The sequence below is a fragment of the Felis catus genome, chromosome B1, assembly GCF_018350175.1.
Source record: "Felis catus isolate Fca126 chromosome B1, F.catus_Fca126_mat1.0, whole genome shotgun sequence".
In the NCBI taxonomy this organism is placed as follows: Eukaryota; Metazoa; Chordata; class Mammalia; order Carnivora; family Felidae; genus Felis; species Felis catus.
In genome coordinates, this window is record NC_058371.1 from 25251294 (window position 1) to 25268702 (window position 17409).

At 36.6% G+C, this 17409-nt stretch overlaps 1 protein-coding gene across 13 annotated transcripts in view; it reads left to right on the forward strand.

The window, feature by feature from the left end:
* DLC1 (DLC1 Rho GTPase activating protein) overlaps positions 1–17409 on the forward strand; it is a 484735-nt gene that overhangs the window by 266346 nt on the left and 200980 nt on the right. For 12 of the 13 annotated variants that reach the window (XM_045055298.1, XM_019828336.3, XM_019828341.3 and 9 more), the window contains one exon: positions 7475–7508. In XM_045055298.1, the coding sequence (XP_044911233.1) occupies positions 7475–7508 (34 nt within the window). Of the gene's footprint in view, positions 1–7474; positions 7509–9681; positions 15525–17409 lie in introns of those variants that run through there. The other variant, XM_045055300.1, reaches the window with a different exon arrangement.

Here is a 17409-nt window from a genome sequence, read left to right on the forward strand (position 1 = left end):
ATGCAACTCACCATACTTTTCAGTAAAGTAATAGTTTGGAAAAACTCACAAATTGATTTTTGGAGAAGTTACAAATACACAAAAAGGAAGAAATAATGCAATTTTTCTAGTGAAATTTATGAACATACTCAGCTACTTCAACAATTCTCTTTCCAGAATTACTAAGGTTGAGCATAAAATTAGATGTTTTAAAATATATAACTTAACAAATTCACAAAAATAGAGCAACTTACAGCAAACGTCACAAAGTAGGATTAATAAGATATCACAATTATATAAAGCCATGTCAAAGGTAAAATGATTATGCCAAAATGGTAACTTAATTAAACATTGCATTTAGCACTGAACTTTCATAATTACAAAGTTGGGAAGGGAGACATGATTTGTTACATTTTGAAAGGAATTCACAACATGAAAATATATCTAAAGGATATTGAGTTCTGTCATGAATAATATCTTAATCAGTGGATTTGTTGGAAATGCAGAAGCATTAAAATTAAGAACTTCAATAAATGCTGAGAAGAGTTAAGTCAATGTGACTCAGCCATGGGTTTTTCTGTTTATGTAGCTTACAAAAAACGAAACAAAGCAAAAAAAAAATGACTTCCTTTTCAAATGAGTATAATAATTAGCTTTCTCTTAAGCCATGTTTCCAAATAAAAATGGCCTCAGCAAGAGTTTTGTCAGGAGCTGGACAGACTTAAAATGAATATTTGGCTATCTGAAGTGAGCATGGAATGAGAATCAGATTCTGTACTTTGTTGAAGAGGAAGCCACCAACTTTAAATACAGGAAATGTGAGTATGTTGAAAAAGAAAAAAAAACAATTTAAAGGTTAGAGGCCCAACTTACATTTTTATCCAGACAGACAGGGTTATCCCACCTCTGCTCAAGGGTGTGATCAGCACCAAAATATCCCTTAAGAATCAACTTCATCTTTGCTTTAAACACTTACACAACTATTTTAAGCCAAGACCGCAAATTTCTTTACCACAGAATATAGATAAAGCTATGGTTTCAGTCTGCAAACCTGTAGGGACAGTTGTTAAAGTTTGTGATCTTGGCCAGGAAGAAAAAACTTTCTCAGTATGGCTGACATCTTTTATTAAATAAGACATGTCAAATTCTTTTTGGAAATAAGGATATACAACATAAATTACATTTCTTGGGTAATTTCATGCGTTTATTTCACTCTGGTCCCATACATGTGTACCCTGAAAAGAGTTCTCATACTAGCATGTTGTCTCTTCTACTGTACCTGAATTTCCATTATCTTCCATTGAATGATTCAGAAACTAAGTTAAATTGAAATTATGAATGCTAGAGGGTGAAACCTTGGTGATCTTTGACTTCACCAGTCTTATGAATAATAATATAGCAGACAGTGCTTTAAGACCCAGACTCTACTCTGCTCCCCATTTGGCCAACTGAAGATCTGTCACATCGAGCAAGTCACCGATCTCTCTGGATCTCAACATCCTTATAGGAAAACTGACAGAGAAAGAACTAGATCAGTATTTCCTGATATATGGTTACATAGACTACTGGTGTACATCAGCTGATCCAGAGATAAATATTTTAAATTTGAATATTTATTTTCATGTGTATTGTGGGTAATATCAAAAACTCAAACCCATAAATTCATACATTTTATTTTTATTATTTGGAATAAGTCAAATAAAAAGGATATTTATTTGAATGTAATATTTAAGTTTTAGTAAGGGAATAATTTATAGGTGATACATATATATAGTTAAAATTCAAAAGGTGGTATTTGAAGTACTTACTTTGGGAAACACAACTAAATGATATCTAAGTCCCCTTCACTATGAAGAGCCTATATTTTTAATAAGAGAATAATGACTGTCAGAGAAATACTTTGTAAACCAAAACAGACGATATCAGATTGCCAATCAGACACAGCTTTTCAATGAACTTCTTTGTTCAAGTGGGAGCAAATAGAAATCATTGACTAGTTAACAATATCACAGACTGGAGTGATTTCAAAAGAGTCTTTAAATAAAGAGATGGAAACAAACCCATTTTTCAATGTACCTTCTTTTCTTTTATGTTGTCTTTCATGTCTTCCCAAAAATGTGAATCTCCAAACTCTTCCTGTTGCCCATTGTGCCCACAATAGGCTCTTGTGCCCTCATCTGAGACAGAGACTGTTCCTTCACTGATGGTTGTTTTCCTGCAATTTCTGAGGACATAATTGCCCGTTTTGCAATTTGTCTGCAAAATATTTTTGTGGGAACAAAAGTGAATGTTTTTAAGGAAAAGGAATAAATTACTTTGCTACTGATTCTTGCTATATTTTAACAGGCAAATGAAGAGAATTCCTATAGAACAAAACAGAATATCCTACACATTTCTGAGTGAACATATCTAAGAAAATATGCAAAACAAGCACAACCTATGAAGAGAGAAAATGCAAAATAAATTGTAGTGCTTTGTTGTTTACCACAAGACAAAAAAAACAATTTTTTTTCATAGAATGTAAGATCTTTCAGTCTATCATAGCTGCCCATTGATTGAAGGATTGCCTTTCAAAGGGCCTTCTTAATGGTAGTGTTCTATGGTTCAGATTCCAAAGAACTAAGAGAAAAAATAATTTATGTAAGTGAGGGACATGGCATATTAATAAAAATAGCACATTAAAGAGGAAAAATCATACTCCGTTTCTAACTAAAAGCATCAAGAAGAAATTAGATCAACTAAAATGTTTCAATTGTCATCACACAAAAACGAATTCAGATATGACATCTATTACTTATAGTACTGTTTGTTAGCAGCTTCTGTGTGGTTGGTGTAAGTTTCTAAAAGGTGTCCAGCTGAGGTCCCTCCTGTAAGAAAGCCATTCTAGCAGCAGACCAAAAGAATCAACATATGTCTACAACATTTCCGGAAGGCATGTCAAAACCAGCATTTCCCCCAACCATGTTTCACGTCAAAAGCATAAACAGACACACACACAGTCTGAGCTCCCACACACAGCTTTAAAAGACCTCAGTAAGACAAAATTATTTTCTCCCCTTTTACTAAAAAGTTTTCTCTTTAGTGGCTTTTTAAAGTTGAGTTATAAAACCAGATCAATTTAAATGAAAATCTTTACTTGTGGGGAACTACTAGAGGGTCAGTATAGCTATTAAAAAAAAAAGATTGTTAACTTATCATTTGAATATCACAAAGAATAACAAGACCGCGAATGATTTTTTTTCCCTCCCATTTGGAAGTTATTAGTAGACTTCCCTTTGTTCCATTAAGAAATGAGAGAAGAAAATATGAAGTTACAGTGAGCCCATATGGGCAGCAGGAAAATCGTATTTAATTGCTTTATTGCCAGAAATGTTAAATCACTTCCTGAGGATATAGTTCAAATGAAACATATGGCAACTATTAACAAAAACCCCTAATGAATTCAAAAATATGCTTTTTATAGGAGCTTTCTCATAAGCAACAGTCATGCATGTTATTTAAACCGTATATATGAATATGTATTTGCTATTTTAATTCCACAAATGTTTGCTGAACACCTACTCTGTATCAGTCTATACAGCCACTTTGCATGGACTGTCTTGTTCCCAGTGCAGGAATAGATATAACACTATAGAACCCCAAGACATGAAGCCCAAATCTAGCCATGCCTCTTCTCTGAAATGAAAGGCAAAAGACATCTTCTGACCAATGCCTCCTTCCCAAAAGTTCAGTGCCCAAGAAAACCATTGCATTTGCACCCGGGTAGTCCTAATTACCTACTATCTACCCCCTCCTTTTAATGTCCCCCCCCAGCGATGGTGCTAATCATTGCCAGGGAGCATTCACCGCATGGGAACTATTCTCTGTTGTTGTGTATCTCCTTCAGTTGGATTGTGAATTCCACAAAGAAGGAGACTTTGCCAAGGGTTTCTGTACATAGGATGATGTGAGGCATATAACTTAGGAATCAACAAATAGCTCAAATTAATTGAAAATGAAGTGTCAGCATTTATAAAATTTACTCATAAAGCTTCCCTAGAGAGACAGTTCTCCCTCAAATTCAAAGATAAATCAGCTGAGAGACTTTCAGCTGTTATGGCTGGGTACATTAAACTTTGGCTTTCCTTTCTTTAATCACACAGTTATGTCATGGAAGGGAGCCTTGGTGGCTTAATTAATCATGCAGAACATGGTGAGATTCTAAAGTAATAGGCATTGGCTACATGGAGACTAAAATATTTTTGCTTTATAGCACAACTCATTGCTTAACATTTTATTAAATATTTACTTATACGTGCTCAGTTATATACTTTGTAAACAAATAGAACAAAATAGGAAGAAGGCCTATCACTGGTCAACCTGTGATTTGGGGCAACACATTCACTTTGTTTTAAATGCCTTGGCTATAAGAAGAGAGGGCTTACTTAGATAATTTCTAAATATCTCATAGATATTTCTGCACACATATTTCATGATCTTGGCGTTTTATCATGGAATCTCTCCAAATCTTTCTCCTCCTTTGTTTCAGAAAGACTCTGATTAGTATTTTGAAACTCAGTGTTAATGACCTCAGAGGCCAGCATGCCAGTGGTTGTATCCTGGCTTCCATCACTGACTGTGACCTTGCATAAGTTACTTTCCTTTCCAGGACTCCATGGGGTTGTTCTAAGGATTCAGTGAGTTTATGCAGGTAAAAGCTTAAAACTGTGCCTTATCCATATTCAGAGCCTAGTAAGTGTTAGCTACTTTTTCCCCCTGAGGCACTTTCTCCATGAACACCTTTTAACTGCTTATCACCAACATTTGCAGTCTTGTCACTGGGAGGGTTTCTGTTCCTTCTCAAAAAAGGTACATAAGAAGTAAACAAATATCACCAAAACTGTACAATAATTTTCCCATAAAAGGGGGGGAGGGTGAGCGACTTTCCTATAGTGTAGAATCTCAACAGTTTTCTTAAAGGGAAGGAGAAATAGATGGTCCTGCTATAAAAGAAAGGATAATGAGGAAGATAATACGTAAAGCCTATGAAATCCCTTCGATGCCCTGGTCTCTGGTCATGACCCTGCACTCTGCCATTTACTCACCTGATATTCTCCTCATGGCTGGCTGCACCTGCGCCAGGAGGCAGAGTCAGCATTCATGCCCAGAGGACAAGAAGTGAACAACTACATGTAGACAGATATTAGGTCAAAATATACTTTCACTGTAGATTAATTTTGCAAAAATAAAGCCTCCATTTTTTTACCCATAGAGACATTTTCCCCTTATTTGAAAATTGCATCAGTCTCCAAATTCTGTAAGTTCCAAAGGTGAGGATCACAGCAGTTAATCAGTATCTCACAAAGAAGGTGGTATCTTGATATTTGATATTTTTGGAAATGAAGATTGATGCTATTTCCTCCCTCTCTCTTTCCCTCTCTCTCTCCCTCTCACTTTCTCTCTGTGTCTCTCTCTGTCTCTCTCTCTCTGTCTCTGTCTGTCTCTCTGTCTCTCTCTCTCTCTCTCTCTGTCACACACACACACACACACACACACACACACACACACACACACAAACAAAACTAATCACCCATTTAAGCCTACTAGCCTACTTCTCTTACCCCAACTCAGGACTTTGTCCCTGAAGAGAGGGAGAGACATTAGTTGTAGACATCTTGTTTGGTCAGTGGTTTGGGGTTAAAAGGTATGAAATCCTAGTGGGTCAGATGGATCGAAGTCTTCCAGTACAACTTAATACCCTCATGTTTATGATATTATATACATGAATAATTGAGGTGAATGGGAACCAGAAGTTCAACTTCCTTAATTTGTTTTAGAATATCCACAGAGAGTAGAACTAGACATTTATACTTTAAAATCTTTTGAAAACATCTCATTTTGAGCTCTGTTTTTTAAACAGTGATAGTGATAGATGATAGTTGCTGGGAATTGAACTTCTAGACCTCTCATATCGGTAAATTGACCCACTGGCCTAATGCCCATAGAAACAAACAGTAACAGCAGCTACCTTTTCCTGAGGACCTTCAATGCTTTATAGAAGCTACTACAGTTGGTCCTCTCAGTGACCCTAAGAAGTAGATGTGACTGTCCCTGTCTAATAAAGGAGGAATCTGAGCCTTGAAGAGACAAGGCAGAGATTTGAAATGTCCAGACACCCACCAAACAATTTATCTTTTCTGCCTCCAAAACAGGACAAAGAAATTGAACTGTAAAAATTTTACCTAAATTCAAAAAATGTTTTTGGTTTTATTTATTGCCAACATCTTTTTCAGGGTAATAGGAGTTTTCACAGAAGAAAAGAATTACATGATGATTGACAATTATTATACCTGGATCTAGTAACTTTACTGATAGTTCCCCAACTCTCATTTTTATTTTTATTTATTTTCAGCTTTATTAAGGTATGACTGATAAAATTATAAGATATTTAAAGTGTGCACCATGGGATTTAATATACACATACTTTGTGAAAGAATTTCCACCATCTGTTTGATTAACACATCCATCACTTCTCATGCTTACTTTTTTTTTGGGGGGGGGGGTGAGAACACTTAAGTTCTACTCTCTTAGCAAATTTCAGTTATCAAAAAAAATCAATTATACAATACAGTTTTATCAACTCTAGTCACCATGTTACACATTAGATCCTCAGACCTTGTTCGTCTTATAACCAAAACTTTGTACCCTTTTATCAAATTCTCCATATTTCTCCAGCCCTTGGCAACATCTCTACTCTCTGATTCTAGAAGTTCCACTTTTTTTTTTTAATTCCACATATAAATGATACCATGCAGAGTCTGTCTTGGTCTGGCTTATTTCACTTAGCATAATGTACTCTAGGTCCATGTTATTGCAAATGGTGGGATATCTTTCTTTCTCACGCGTGAATAATATTCCATTGTGTATATACCGCATCTCCTTTATCCATTCATTCATTGATGGACACTTAGGTTGTTACCATATTTTGACTGTTCTGAATAATGCTGCAATGAACGTGGAAGTACAGCTATTTCCTTGAGATCCTCTTGTCATTTCCTTTGGATACATACCTGAAGTGTGACTGCTGGGTCATATAGTAGTTCTGTTTTTTAATCTTTTGAGGAAACTCCATACTGTTTTCCTTAGTGGCTGTGTAATTTACACTTCCACTGACAGTACACAAGGGTTCCCTTTTCTACATATCATTGCCAACACTTGTTATGTCTTGTCTTTTTCTTAATAACCATTCTAACAGTTGGGAGGTGATACCTCATTGTGGTTTTGATTTGCATTTCCCTGATGATTAGTGATGTTGAGCACCTTTTCATGTACCTGTTGGCCATGTGTATGCTTTCTATGGAAAAATGTCTATTCAGTTCCCCTGCCTGCTCATTTCTCTGCTGCTAGGTTCTATTTAATATTTGCTGCATTTATGGTAGTTCATTTTATTCCTAATAACATTTTGATGTTTCTTTCTAGTGATAACATAATTTTTGTGGCTTTTTTTTTTTTTCAGGCTATTCCAGGTATTTCAGAGAAGGAAACGGCTGGTAAGTGGACATTTGGTTATGCTTTCCCTCCTATTTTCCTATTTTAGAATAAAATTCCATCTTCATGTAGACATTTTATTAAATATCAAAAGTGTATAAATCTCATCAATTTCTAGGCAAATGTTATGATTGAATTTCTGAAAAATCTATTTGTTTTGCTCAGAATGTAAGAAAAAAGTGTGGTTTTCTAACAGAACGTTACATCATGTTAGAATAAGATGTATGCTTCTTGCAGCCTTACTTGTAACCATAACCACAACTTTTTTTCTTGAGGAAAAGAATTAGATGTTGTTTAGTGTACCAGGGAACAGCCTTTGGAAATCAATTGTCAGTAATCATCAAGATTTATTTTTTTCGTCTTAAATAGCTTACAATAGTAGTCACAGAACGAAGTGTACTTATTTAAAGCTGATGCTATACCATCAAAAGTATAATTTTGAAGCAATATGAATGATTGTATGAGAAAATTAGAAAATGTATCTATGCTCTGGGCTATGATTATAACGCTTAGCAGTACCATGGGAAATGGATAAAGACTAAGGAGAAACATGGAAATGTGAAAAATTAGACTTGGATTGATAGAATCAGGTGCTTTTCAAAAATATCTTTTGATTATCCTCAGTACTGTTTTATGTTTTATGTATAATAATAATAATAATAATCTTTTTTAAAAATTGAAGATATACTACCAAACTTGAAGCACATCACTTAGAAATTTGGTGTTTGTGACTTTGTAAGAACCATGTTAAAGTTTATGCTATCATCTAAATGATGTCATGACTTAAATGACCTCACACGAAAGCATTAGTTTGTCTGATAATTTTTATATGGAGGATGTTCTCTTTCTAGTTCAGTGACCTTACTTTTGCCACCGGGTAGTTTTCACAAAAAAGCTTTCATAGTTTGTATCCTTCCATGAGCTTAACTTTTCTCTCCTCTTTAGGCTATATCTGATTTCTTGACTCTAATATGTTGAAAGGTAGCCCTTCAGAACAGAAGGAAAATACTGAACTGGCAGTTTGAGAGAAAAATTGTTCAATTTAACAAGGCAGTGGTATTTAACGGGTTCATAGCATGTAGTAAATGAATTCAAATTATAGTTCCAGTGCTCTAATACCTTAAATAGATGTGTTAGTATCTAGCTGGTGGGACAAGAAATAAATGGTTAAGTAACATTTACATCACAAAGAGAAAGAAGGTCAAAGTCATGCTTTATCTTGGGTTGTGACAGTCTCTGTAATTTCCAAGAGTAGCTGCAATTTAAACAAAGTTTATAACAGCAAAGTTGCCATCTTATTCCAGAATGTCAGCAAATTCTTTTACACCCTAAGGAGAAAATTAGGATGTGAATTCTTGGCTGGGGGATGGGGCAGGGGAAGGAAGAAGGGATAGAAATGCCACTGCTTGAGGGAATGAAGAGCCAAAGAGTTACTTTTCCTTCTGCCATTTAAATAATTTCGGTTTGATAGGGAGAAGCCTTCAGTGTTTCAAGCTTCTCAAATATTTTAAAGATAGTTTTATTAGAACAAAGAACTAATTAAACAAGAAGCATAAATATAATGAAACCACCACTTTTTATCATGATCTAACCACAAAAAAAAAAAAAAACCCAAAAACATGAAATGGTCACTCTTTAATGATTTGAGTCATTTCTATAATCCTAGGGCACCAATGAAAAGAGGTGATAAATTCCATTCCAAAAGAGGTTCCACAAGGTGATCTGTGAAAATAAGGTCTACCCATTGATACATATGACCTATCCAGACCCCCAGATGTCTGACCCAGGATGGACTAATTTGAACAGAACCTGGCTTCTATATATTAAAACATTAGAATAATTGGAATTTACTCCAGCGTGGATTTTGATGCAGATTTCTTGAGAGTGTACTGATTAGTTTAGAAGGAAATGTGATTTTGTTTGATAATTATAGGAAAGAAATTATTTTTTAAGAATCGGTGAATTTATGTGTCAAGATAAAGACTTGTGTTTGAATATTTTATTAGTAATGGTAACAGATTTGACAATTAAAAGAGAATGACTTATTTCTAGTTTTAAAGGACCATAATGGCCTAAGAAAACTGGTTCTTGTATTACTAAACTTTATTATGCCCCATTTAAAATATTTTCAATTATATACAAATGTATTCCTCTTTATGAATCTCTGTTTTTAAGCTCTGCTAGACAGAAGAATGGCAGTGAAGGCAGAGGACCTACTCAATCTTCTGAGGGTTAATTGAGCTCTTAAATAGGATTAAGCTTCATTCCCACCCTGAGGCCTGTCATTTTTTTTTTTCTGTCTTGTTAAATGAATGTAGCCTATTGTTCCATATTAAGAAAGTCTATTTTTAATCTGTGTGACCTCTCATCCAAGCCAACTGGAACCAATCCCACCAGGCCTTGTGAAGCTCTTAAAAAAAAAAATCATTTTGGGTACATTCCATTAATAATTCTTGAGATACAGTTGTGTGGTTGTTTCTGTGTGTGCTTTAAGTAGACATCTTCTATTCTGATCCATGTTGCTATGTAAATACAGCCTGGTGGAATTAATCTTGCTGCTCATCTTCCACCTTGTGATGACAAAAATCTCCAAGGGGAGACACTTTTGAAAGAACCTGCTGTTGGTTCATTCATTCCAGAAATACATATCGAGCAGCAACATATACTAGGTGTCTTTTTAGGTTCTATCAAGGAAGCAGTTTATGAATAAGGCATGTTCCTTTCCCTGAAGGAACTTAGTCTCAATGTTTTATTGGGCCAGCATCTTCCTTTTCCTCTTCTCAATTGAGAATTTCTTAAACCACCTTATTCAGAAAGCTTACCAGGAAAAGAATCAAAGCATCAAAATGTATGTTCTCAGGATCTGAAATGGGGTGCAATTAATTTATTTTAAAAAATCATAATTAATCACATAAGTATTTGTGTGTAATTGTATCCAACACATAATATTTTCATATAACTCCCTTATACCACCAGCATCTGTATGCCCCTAAAGAGTGGGCCCAATGCCATTGGTATACTCTCTAGCACATCTGCTTCCTATCTGTGTGGCCTTGAGCAAGTTACTTAACCTCCTCATTTTCCCATTTCTAAAGTATAAATAAAGAAGCTGCCATGTTGTTGTTGTAAGGCAACAATGCTTGGCACAAAATAGGCCCTGAAAAAATGGTAGCTGTTTTTTATGATAATTAGTTGTGCTTATAACTACCATGTGTACAAGCCAAATAGAAGCTAGCTGTGTTACTACTGCCCATGTCTGATCCAAGAGCTCTTAAATGCTTCCTCAGGGCACCAATTAACAGTTAAGCAGCCATCCATGTGGAAAAAAGAGATCACTTTCTCTGTAAGCCTTTGAGTGAGTTACTTCAGACAGAAGTTATCACAGCACACACAGAGTTGGTCATATTTTAACCTCTCGTTAGAAATTCCTGTCTCTGTTAGGGTGAAGTTCTCTCTTGTGAACAGATAATCTTCAACTTTCACAGTTTGTCCATGAGAAATGTATACCCTGCATCCTATTTTCCTAGGACTATATTATCCACTACATCCCTAGCCCCTGGGGTAATTGGATAGTGTCTTCCCAATTCCCACCCTTCCTCCCTCACCCCCTACACACAGTCCTGTCAACACTGCCTTCTAATCAACCCTCGTCCCTTCTCCCTGCCATTGCATTAATGCAGTCCTCCACTTCCCATGGACTTTTGCCACAGCAACCAGAACTGGCTTCCCTGACCCAACCTGTCATTACACCAGTCTACTCTCTACACTGTCACCAGAGTGATGTTTGAAAAGCACCACCTGAACGTATCAATTTCTGCTTTAACTTTTTCCTCCTCCTGGCTCTCTACAGGGTAAGGTCAAATCGCCTGCATCATACCTGGCCATTTGTAATCTGGAAGCAGTCTAATGTATTATGCTAGATAATGTCCATTTTGCCACCCAGATCTACTACTTCTCGTCAACTCTGTGCCCTGGAGGCTGACCAGTGTGGACAGAAAGAACCAGGGGACTGCCCACCTTTTTGTCTTCCCTATTCCTTCAATTCCCTTCCCTGTTCCTTCCCTATTCTACCAATAAGAGGAGACTGGGAGGAGAGGAAGGCAGGGTGTGACATTGGGGCTGTGGAGTTGGGTAGTTAGCCCCCATCTGTTTCCCAAGGAGTCCCTGCCAGCTTCTCTTAGGTGACTCTTTCCACACAAGCCCCAGGTACTGAAAACCATTCTCTCCTCTGGCCTTTGTGGCTTCCCTAAATTTATATATAATTCTGTTACTAAACTTTCCTCAGTTACCCAATGTAGCATCTGTTTCCTGTGAGGAGTCTCACCAATATACCTACCAATATTTTCTCCCCTTTCTCTTCCCTTGTGTTGGTTTGCTGGTTTGTTCATCCAACTTCAGCCATCTCATACAGCCACAGAGCCCTTTCTAGCTCTGTGTCTTTCTACTTTTGCCTGCATCATGCAACCGCCTTTCAGAAATATAGATGATAGGCAGAGATAGAAAAGGAGATAAATGGCTTATTCGGAGGGAAAAAGATATGGACATTCATCCTAAATGAATATAATTTCATTTAATTGCGTGAGAGATAAAAATGTCTACACTTATGATTTAGAACGTGTCCTCTATTGCATAGATGCCTATAAATTAGAGAATTAGCATTGCATTTTAGTCACCCAAGTGTGACTGAGCATATTTGAAAAGTAGCGGTATAAAGTAATATGAAATCTCTCATTCTAAAGTTAAATCACAGAACGCCTCGCAAATTTTGACAGAATGCATGGCAGCTCTGAAAAATAGACCATTATTATATTAACCAAAAATGGCAAAGTTTTTGCCCTGAGTGTCTTGAAAATTCTGCTTGTTTTATTAGATCCAACAATATTGTCTCCTTAATGAATTACTTCCTAAGCAGAGTTAGTCATTGATTTTTCCGTGCCCCTAGAAAACTCTGTGTTTGTTACTGCAATCTTATTATCTTGCTTTGTGGTATGCCCTCATGTCTAGGCCATGAGCTTTTCTAGATAAGGGATATTGTCTGTGTGCCCTATAATTAAAACAGCTAATAAGCACATAAGTGAGTGTTCTGTAAATACATGTTAACCAATAAATTATAACTACAAAGATGCTTTGACTTCAATCTTAATGATTTAATGTTAATATAGTTCTAAAAATTTATATAACTCACTCTCCCCCCTCCCATTACTCCTACTACCCCCGTAACTGCCAAATATTTCAGCTGGGTAATTAATTAATGGTGTTATTTGTGGACCTATCTCATACAAATATGTAAAGCGCACCATTGAGAAAGATGACTTAGAATCTGACTTTGTTTGCATTCCTTGGTCATTTTTCTTAGAATGTTTGTACTCCTGCCTTTAGGTTAGTTTGTTGGCCAGAAAATGTTAAAACCAAGATAATGAATAACTATAGCCTGAAACACTTGTGAAAGATAGCTTTCAGAAGCATATAACAGATTCACAGTCTCTCCACATTTTGTGTTGTGGCTAGTAAGGCAGAACATAGAAATCAAATGCTTCTTTGTGACAAATGTGTGAGGGGAAAAATCAGGGTTTTCATAATTTCATTCCAAGTTCCTTGTAAACACACCTAATAACAAAGCCAAGATTTGGTGCCTTTTGGTATTAATTTTCTTGGCTGCCTTTGATCACTGAGAAGAGAAATACAGATGACAAAAACAAAAACCCAAAAAACCCAAAACTGAAATGCAAAGATATTCCCCCTTTTCCAATCTGATTATCATTGCTTGATTCAGGGAATTATCCATGTGATGTATTCTGCTCTAAATCAGGTTTCAATATCTACAGGTATTGGGATTTAATGAAAGAACAAAAATATGACCGCTCTATTTCAGTTTTCCTTTGAAACATTCTGTTCCATACCATGTCTCCATTTTAGTACAGATCAGACTGGTTTTAGTGCTGTCTCACTAGACCGTAAGCATCTTGAAAGATGGAATTTCGTTTTATTCAACTTATACTCCCAGTGTATGACATTACAGTAGTTGCTTGATATCTGATAAATAAATGAATAAACAAGATCTTTTTTTAAAAAATCAACAAATGCTTTACTCCATACATATAATACTCCCAGAGCCAAATGCAGAATCTTATCATTCTATTCTAAGTGAAGTGCTTTCTGTGACTGCAAAGACCCCCAGCTGTTTTACAGGGTTCGGCAGGATCTGAAAATTGTCTTTATCTGGCCAGGCTGGGCTTTGGCCAACATTCCAAACTCTTTATTCCCTTTCACTCTCCAAAAATGAATTTCATTATTTTTATACTAGTAGCTTATAAATACTCACTTGCTCCACTTTTCTTAGTATTATGGTCTCTGTTTGCTTGCTTTTTTATGAGGAAGGAATTTAGGGTATGCCCACACATAACCTCTCAGTTTCTCTGAAACCCAATGTAAACTAATCCATGAAAAGTTGGCTGTGGTTGACTGGGCTGTTGAGAGGAAACACATTAGCTTTCAGGTATCAAGGAGTTCATGAAAAATATAAGTAAGCTATTCTTAAATGCCAAAAATCTTGAATTCATAGGATATTTTTCAGTACAGGTAATTTTCTAAATCTGTTTCTAAATGTTCTGTTGGTATTTCATTTATTACCAAGTAGGAAAAGTAAATCTAGTATGTCACCAGAACCAATCAAACATATTTCCTTTCCTTCCCAATGATATTTCAAGCAGCACAGGTACGTGATAATTTCTCTTTAACGAGTTGCAATTTGAATGATTCCCCCTGTACTTGGAGTGGTCTTCTCAGGTCTCCATAGCCAAAGGTGGCTGGATCTTTCTATGACATGTAGTGATACCTGTGATGTATTCCTGTTCATGAATTATCTTCCCTATCAGGCTCTGAGCTCTTGAAGGTATAAACGTCCTCCATTTTATCTTTGTCACCCTGCACCCAGTGTAGGATCCTTGCACAAGCAGATACCCAAACAATAGTTTTGAATCATGCGTGCACTACATTAATCTTAAGTCTATCAACCACCATAACTCTTCACATTTGACGAGCTTAAAACTTCTTCCTCCAAAAAGCCTTGTGCACATTCTGTTCCCTGCTTCATCCCTTGAAAGAATGGCTATCAGGACTGGGAAGAGGGAGCGAGGAACTACCAGTCCACGCTAATGAGGCAGTTTTGCATTTCAGTATTTTAATTGACATTGACCTTTTATCACTAGAAAAATAAACGTGTCCTTCCAATCTTCCCTGAAGAACAATTTATTAAAAGGCCCCTTTCCATCAGTTTTGTTTTACAGAGCAATAGAAGAACGTTCACGTAGTTTGAAAATCTTATCTGATCATTTTTAGATGCCCTCAAATATTTACTTTTGCAGAATTCACAGTGCACAGTTTGCAGTTCAGTTACTTTTATTAATAATATGAATACATAGACAAATATGTACCCGCAAGATAGTTGTACATTGATTCTACTTTCTTAGGGAGGTGCATGTACTTTGGAAAGGTACACATAACAAGTATTACTTTGACCTGAGTGTGAAATGACCTACCACTCTACTGGTATGACTGTGCTTTTCTTCTCTCACTGACCCTCCTTTGGTTTGAAGGACTCTGATTTGTTTTTCTAGAGGCAAAACTTTGAGATCAATCTCTCTCCCAGATGGATGCATAAATATTTCTATTGTAGACTAAAAATCACATTTTGAGATGTGGTTTATCTAAATGAGAAATCCAAGGCAGTTATTAACAACCATAACAAACTTACTCATGCCCAAGACGAGGCTGGTGCCCATTTTGTTGTGGGAAGGCTGTGCCAAACACCAGTCTGGCTATTTCAGGAGAATGGATCATGAATTCAAAAAGCTATTTTCTCCTGATTACTGTAATCAGATAGAAAAGATTTTATAGGGCGCCTGAGTGGCTCAGTCAGTTGAGCGTCCAACTTCATTTCAGGTCATGATCTCATAGTTCATGAGTTCAAGCCCCACATTGGACTCTGTGCTGACAGCTCAGAACCTGGAGCCTGTTTGGATTCTGTGTCTCCCTCTCTCTCTGCTCCTTCCCCACTAGTGCTCTGTCTCTCTCCACCTCTCAAAAATAAAGAAACATAAGTAAGTAAGTAGGTAAGTAAATAAATAAATAAATAAATAAATAATAAAGATTTTCTAGAATTCTAGGAGTGATGTTTAAGCAAAATGATCCCCTAAAGCCCCCACTTACCCACCACAATGGGGTTTTGATTTTTGTTTTAAAATTTTGTCTAACCAGAAAACACATTCCAGTGACTCCCAACTGCTAATATTATAAGCTTCTTTTTAATATAAATGTTCAATCAATTCTTCCCTAGGGATTTAAGGAAACTAGTAAGTGGAGGATAATAGTACAGTTCTTCACTTCTTTAATTTACCTTTTTAAGTCTCTGGTCTTCTTGGATATATTTATCCAAATATTTTCTCTGCTGTGCTATGATTTCCTGAAAGGCAGACATTTTTTCTTCATCTGCATAATGCCAGACTCTTAGAAGGTCTTTGACTTAATGTTTGTAGAATGAATGGTTGAATGAATAATAACAGCAAGCATTTACTCTGTGCCTGCACTTTCCTAAGCACTTTATAGATACAAACTCAGTAAATCCTCTAGCAACCCTCTAAGGTAAGTGTTACTGTTTTCCATATTATAGAGATGAGGAACCTGAGATTCAGAGGTTGCCTAAAATACCCAAAGTCACACTTTGCCCGAGGCAGGATTCAAAGCAAGCAACACAGACTAGTATGCATGCTCTTAACTACTATGCTGTATGCTGTATGTAGTGGTTAAATGCCAAGACTCCTCAGGCTGATGAATAAATTTTTCCATAACCTGACCTTGACCTTCCTTCCCAACCTTATCTCCCATCCTCTTCTAACACGTACCTTCCGCTGTAGCCATGGTAGCAACAACACTTTTCCCCTAAATTTGCTTCTACGTAACTTGACCTTTGATCCTCCTATTTCCCTTCCATAAATTAACTCCCTCAGCTCCTAAGGTCTCATTTGGGTCTCACCTTCACCATGAAGTCTTCTATGACGACTCCTGCTCATATTAATTTTATGCTTTCTGAAATATGGCCATTTTCATACTTAATGGTATATATGGATTGTCGTTTTCTGTCAAGTGATTCGTCTCAGCATTGCCTCCAATAGTCTTAAGCATGTTTTTAAAAGTCACTTACCTGGGCGCCTGGGTAGCTTAGTTGGTTAAGCGTTCAACTTCCACTCAGGTCATAATCTCACCGTTCATGGGTTCAAGCCCTGCACGGGGTTCTGTGCTGACAGCTTGGAGCCTGGAGCCTGCTTTGGATTCTGTGTCTCCCTCTCTCTCTGCCCCTTCCCCACTCGTGCTCTGTCACTCTCTGTTTCTCAAAAATAAATAAACATAAAAAAAATTTTAAATCATTTAGCATAACGCTGTACACCTAAAAAGGGTATTTTTAATAAATAAACTTTATTTTTTAGAGCAGTTTTAGATTCACAGAAAAATTTAGTGGCAAGTACAGCTCAAATATATGACATTCGTTTAAAGGCAAAACTATGGATTTAGTAAAAAGATCAGGGGTTGGGGATAGAGAGGCATGAATTGATGAAGCACAGAGGATATGGGGGATAGGGAAGCTTTTCTGTGTGATACTGGAATGGTACAGCATGTAGGAGCACCTGGGTGCCTCAGTTCGTTGAGTGTCTGACTCCTGACTTCCACTCAGGTCATGATCACAGGGTCCTTGGGATCGAGCCCCACATAGGGCTCCATGCTGAGCCTGGAGCTTGCTTAAGATTCTCTCTCTCTCTCCCTCTGCCCCATTACCCCACTCTTTCTCTCTCTGTCTCTAGAAATGAAATGAAATGAAATGAAATGAAATGAAATGAAATGAAATGAAAT